The sequence below is a fragment of the Mycteria americana genome, chromosome 4, assembly GCF_035582795.1.
Source record: "Mycteria americana isolate JAX WOST 10 ecotype Jacksonville Zoo and Gardens chromosome 4, USCA_MyAme_1.0, whole genome shotgun sequence".
Classification (NCBI taxonomy): Eukaryota; Metazoa; Chordata; class Aves; order Ciconiiformes; family Ciconiidae; genus Mycteria; species Mycteria americana.
The window spans coordinates 40,944,877-40,951,011 of NC_134368.1; the positions used below are offsets into that span (position 1 = coordinate 40,944,877).

General features: G+C 35.8%; 1 protein-coding gene across 2 annotated transcripts in view; it reads left to right on the forward strand.

Annotated features, from left to right (window-relative positions):
• VEGFC (vascular endothelial growth factor C) overlaps positions 1–5,406 on the forward strand; it is an 80,358-nt gene extending 74,952 nt beyond the window's left edge. The window contains exons 6-7 of one of the 2 annotated variants that reach the window (XM_075500285.1): positions 43–373; positions 4,903–5,406. In XM_075500285.1, the coding sequence (XP_075356400.1) occupies positions 43–373; positions 4,903–5,017 (446 nt within the window). In that variant the 3' untranslated portion in view covers positions 5,018–5,406. The remainder of the gene's footprint in view (positions 1–42; positions 374–4,902) is intronic. The other variant, XM_075500284.1, reaches the window with a different exon arrangement.
• Positions 5,407–6,135: the final 729 nt, after the last annotated feature.

The window sequence follows — 6,135 nt, forward strand, 5'->3', positions numbered from 1 at the left end:
GAAAATTCTGATAATTGTGCAACTTCTCTGCTGTATTTCTAGACACATCTGAAGGATTCCATATTTGTGGACCAAACAAGGAGCTGGATGAAGAAACCTGTCAGTGTGTCTGCAAAGGAGGCGTGTGGCCCTCAAGCTGTGGACCTCACAAAGAATTAGACAGATCATCATGTCAGTGCATGTGCAAAAACAAACTTCTCCCCGCTTCCTGTGGGCCCAACAAGGAATTTGATGAAGATAAGTGCCAGTGTGTATGTAAAAAGACCTGTCCTAAACATCAGCCACTAAATCCCGCAAAATGCATCTGTGAATGTATAGAATCTCCTAATAAATGCTTCTTAAAAGGAAAAAGGTTCCATCACCAGACATGCAGGTAAAAACTCTGTCTCTAGCCCTTTCATTGTGTTTAAGGTATAAAATTTTGGGTTGTGTCATTAGCTGTCTTGTTGGATTACTTAAATAAACAGTAAGCCTCTCTCCAATTCAGTTTTATCTTCTATGACTTTCACCATCTCTATGAGAATACTAGGCAGAAAGAGTATTTTAAAGCATGCTTAGTTTGTTAGACTCTTATTATTACTTCGTGTGATTTATTTTTTTTCTTTTGATGAAAATGAGGTGTAAGTTCAAGCTCCTCGGTTTTTTATGCTACTTAAAATCCCAATCTATTTTTCCCAAGAACCGAATATTGCAATTCAAATAACTCAAATATTTCTAATTAGATTTCAGTGATTAGTTCTGGAGGATACCATCATTCATTTTCACTTCCTAAATTTTTGCATATCCTTCATTTCACTCAACTGATACTAAAGATTTATGAGTGCATAAAAAGTCTTGGGTGATTTCTGTGAAAAGTAGACATATATAACTATAACACAAACCGCCCACATTAATCATTTAAAATGGAATTTTGTGAGGAAGAAAACTCTGCAATTTCTTTATATATCACAGGAGCTTTTCCTTCCACGACCGCTACACCCATAGCGGTAGCAGTCTATAAAAATGTTAATGACTTCAGGTTCTGAGAAACAAACAATATTATTTCCGCTTTGTATATTTTGTGAGGAAAGTTTTCCTGTAAAGTGAATTTGTTAAAACAGAAACAATCCCATTTGGAGTGGAAAGATCGCTTATTTATTAATATGTGGTAATTATTTCTATTACATTAATGACAAATAAAAGTTCCAGAAATGTTCAGGCACTGGAAATGGAAAATAGACAATTGGGATATTTAAATGTCTGTAGTAATTCATTGCTTATCAAAAGTAAACCTTGTGTATGTTTTTAATATAACATGTAATTATTTGGCATAAATATATTGCCAGATATACATATACATTAGTTCATCTTGAATAAAGAACAACTGTCTAATATTAGGAATGAGACCTATGTTGAAGTCTCTAAAATTAATAATAACTGACGTTACCTGTTTTCCTATGTTTGGCCTTTTGAATGGAGTAGAAGAGTTGTTCGAATCATAAGAAATAATTTCTTCTCTGTTGTTCAGTTTTTATTTCAATTTTATGTTTGCAGACGAAAAACACCCAACCTTATTACATGAGCTGTAGCACGTTACAAAGCCTTAGCACTACTCAAGTGTGCACTTCCAGCAGTGCTACACATATAAACTATGTGTAATTTAAAAGAACATTCACAACTGGAAAAGTCAGGGATTTAAAAAGCTAAGAAATGCCATAATAGATATCTGATGCCAACTCTGTTGATTTAAAGACTTAGTATTTGAAGGAGGGAATTGAGCTCAGCGTTTCTCTGCGTTGTTGTGGTTGAATACGATAAAGAGTTTGAATCCCTTTCTTACTTCCAAGGACAATGTGATATAGGATGCTTTTAGCTGTTTCTCTTTTCTAAGCAGTTCGTCTTTGTGTAGAGAAAGAGGGAAAGATTTGTATATCGTGTTTCTCTATAGCTCTACGACCAATAGCCCTGTAGGTAGTAGCACCGTCAAGGAAAATAGAAGATGCAATCTCTCCTCCTTCTTAAGAAAGCACTTAGCATAGGTTTCTCACATTTTTGGTGCGTCCACAAGCTTTTCATAAAAGGAATAAAAACGCTGCAACATCTTGTTTGTCTTTTGAAAGAAAGATCCCTTGCTGTTATGAGGCCACATAAATGGAGGTACCACTCTATAACTTTGTGCAAGATGCCTGAGACCTGGACATGAGCAGACCCCTGTAGCCGTGTCCTAGACAGCTCCCCATGCAGACAGATAGTCCTTGTAGGTTCTGGTTTTGAAGCACCTGCATTTTTATGCACTGTACCTAAAATGCTTCTGCCTCTAATGTTAGACCCGGCTCCAGAGAACAGGCATAAAAAGTCATTTAGAAAGAACAGGATAGGAAGAAAAAGAAAGGAAAAATAAAAAAACCAACACCATAAAGCATACTGGCTTTCAAGGTGATCATGCTGCTACCACCCCTAAAAGTAGCATTCCTACTTCAGTTTCATCTGTGCAGATGTTAGACTCTCCAAAATCTCAAAGCTGGGCATTTGGAAGCAAAAATCACAATTACTGACCATAAAGAGAAAGTTGCCACTGACTCACCCAGCACTATACAGATTAACTTCACATGTATCTTAGCTCCAGCGTGCTCAGATTGTTCTCATCTGTCACATGAAAGCACTCCATAAACAACATTCAGCCTAAATCTTTTGAAAGACCTGGTCTATTGTTCAGCAGAGTTTCCTAAGGAAACCACATTTATATTGTTACAATGACTCTGCTACTATTCACCCTGTGCTATCACCTGAAAAATTTATTTTGGTCAGTTTTAGCAGGGCCAGATAAGTAGGCAACTCAGCTGCAAAGCATTTTAGAGGAGGAGAGGGGCCTTCTTGCCTTGTCGAAATGTCCCAAATAAGGATAAGACTGCAGTAACCTGACCTTGCCTGCTGCTAGACACAAACTCACATGGGAGAGATGCTTTATAGTGCTGTCGACTGTAAGTTAAGTTGAAGTTCACAGTTCACTAGGAGGCACGAATCCTAAACAAAGTGAATTCCTCATATTTAATGATTACATGACTGCTTTTCATTTTGTGCAATGTGTCATAGGTGGCTGGAAGAGTTTGGCTTTGTCTTTTTTCTTTTTTTCCTTATCTTTCTCTTATTTCATTCTACGGTCATTCTGTACATGAAATAGCCTAACTTTCATGGCAGAGACGGGCGAAAAGGCAAGTGAGTTCTGTGTTTTGGCCATTACATCTCTGTGGAGTACCTTTTTCCCAGAACAAACCTACTGTTGGTTGCCCATTTGCTTAGAGTATGAGATCCTTTGGCAAACATGCAAGACAGTAAAGTTCACTTGCTTTCTTTCTCAAGTGACGCTGTGATTTTTGTTGCCTTTTAGCACTGTTTCCAAACTTTATTGGGCAAAAGATCAGTAGGGCTTTAAGAGATTCCCATGAGCTGTTACACTGATCTCAAATATATCAAGTAGCACCAAATAATGTTACTCCCTTAATTACAGAGACCACGCTGGTGAAATAATCTATGATTAAGGACATTGAAAACACTGAACAAGATGTGACTAGTTAATAAATGTCATGTTCACAGTCTTCCTCATTCCTTATTGTTTTCCTCATAGCCAGGTTCATTGGTTGAACTAGCTGGCTTGAATTAATGTAACTGTAATCCAGACCTCATATCATAAACAAATTATTGCAAAGTAGTAACTTGGTATCCAAAACAAGCACACAACATATTAACTTATCTGCAACAATAATAAGAGTAGCCACAAGCCTGAAACAAGAATTGCCTAGGGAAGAGGATAGCGACATTGCCTTAATATAGTGTGCTGTAGTGTTTTTGAACTGAAGCATAAATTATAGTAATAGATCATAATATCAGTGTTTCACAAAACAGGCACACGTTATTTAAATAGAAGTTTTAAGTATAACTGTGTTGAAATTTGAAACATGTATTTTGTCTTTTGACTCATTACCAGCATCTGAAAAAAAACGCAGACTTGTACTTTGTCTCCATTATACACCAGAAAGTATTTAGCATTGTTATTGTAAGGTTATTTTAGGTCAAGTTCTTGTTTTAATACAAAAATAAAATAGGAAAAGGAAGAGTTCAGGGACAACCACAGATATTATCACTGTATAAGTTCTATTTTTCAGTCAAGGAACCTGTGAAGAAAAATTCTACTGCTTCTTAGGTAGATGTGACTTGTGGCTTAACGCTCTATTTCTGTAAAACTTATTTTAATCAAATAGGGACTATTTCTGTTCTTTCCTTCAAGATTTGTCATAAACATGCAGGCTCTGATCTTACTTCAGAATGCACAGAGATGCAATATGAAGTGTAGATATATCTCCCCTGGCCTCAGAGAGCGGCTGTAGGAGTTTGCAACTTGAAAGGAACTATGTTCTCATTTTCAAGATCAGAGTCACAGTGTAACATACGTACACAAATCTCTCTCAGGCTTATTGCATTAGTGAATACAACAGTCCTGGGAAGAAGATGGTAGATTTGATTAGCACCTGATTCTGGATTGCCACCTCAAACGGGCAGCGTGCAGGAGGTCTTAACAAGCCAATTTAAGTACAGAAAAATATTACTGTATTTTCAAAATTAAATTTAAAAAAGCACTACTCAAGATTAGAAAGTGACTACAACCAGGCAACATGTTAAAAATATTCATGAGTATCTGTTGCAATAGAGTAATTTCTCATCAATAGCATTCATTATTCTTGCATTGTCTTTTGTGAAGAATAGTCCAATTAAAAGTAGTTACAACATAAACAGAAGTTAAAAGATATGTATTTGTAGGAATTAAATATCCCATCGAGAAATGGCAATCTAAATGCACACAGATTTCTACTCCAGGTTAAATAAATGATCAGTTATATTAATGCCCACTTTCTTTAATTTCTTTAGTTGTTACAGACCGCCGTGTACAGTCCGAACGAAACGCTGTGATGCTGGATTTTATTTTAGTGAAGAAGTGTGCCGCTGTGTACCCACATATTGGAAAAGACCACTTATGAATTAGTGAAGAGAGCACTACTTGCTATTTTGGTGTACATTTTTCCATTAGAACAAAAGAACAACAGAAACTTTGCTAATATTTGGAATTAAATGTTCACCAGAGACCCTGTGGGGCTTTCAGAGACAGTCACATTGTGCTTTTCTCAAGATGCGGAAAGCAAATGTAGAAAATAACTGGGGTTCATGTTTCGTAAAGAACTCAATAAGGACTTATTTTCTGCCAATGACCAAACAGCCTAGGTTCTCCTTCTTGTGATTTTTTTTTTTTTAAGAGATAATGACTATATAATTTATTTCCACTAAAACCATTGTGCAGCATTTCTGTTTATAGCAGTAACAATTGTTAAAGCTCACTGTGATCAATATTTTTATATCATGCAAAGTATGTTTAAAATAAAATGGAAATTGTATTATATAATGGTGAGAATGTTTAATCATCTGCCTAAAGAAAGGAACTACAATTCAGCTTTAGTATCAGAGTTCTTAAAAGGGGGAAAAGGCGATTAAAAGCACTTTTATGAAAGGAAGACTACAGACATTTTCTCATACCTGTTGTATATGTCATTTGAAATAATAGAAAGAGTTACACTTAGTGTTTCATGACCCAGTGATACTTCTGTCTCTAGAATGAAACTAGTAAAGCAAGTACAATTAATAACTAATGAAAACACTGGAGGTCCTGTGCATTGCCCAAGGACAAGGACAGCAGCAAGTACTCACATTCCACCTTTTATTTTACTTCTTGTTAGCATTCCTAAAGAATAATATAAAATAATGGCTGTTGAAGGTTATTAGTAGGAAAGTGGAAATGCCAACTATGCTTTTTATTTATTATTACAAGCCATATTGTAAAATTTACAACTACATAAGTCAGAATGCTTTGATGCACTTTTTCATATAGCCAATCAGATATCTTGGTCAAAAACGTATGTGTGTGCAAAAGTACTTTGAAGGAAAATAATACATTTTACATTCCAATGGGAACGTGAAAGGACTTCCACCAGTCCGGTATGGATTGACATCATCTCTACATAAAAAATGGTCAGGACTTCTCTTTATTAAAGAGAATGAGAAATCAAACATCTACAACTCTAAAAAGAGGTAAGGTTTTTAACTTGCATG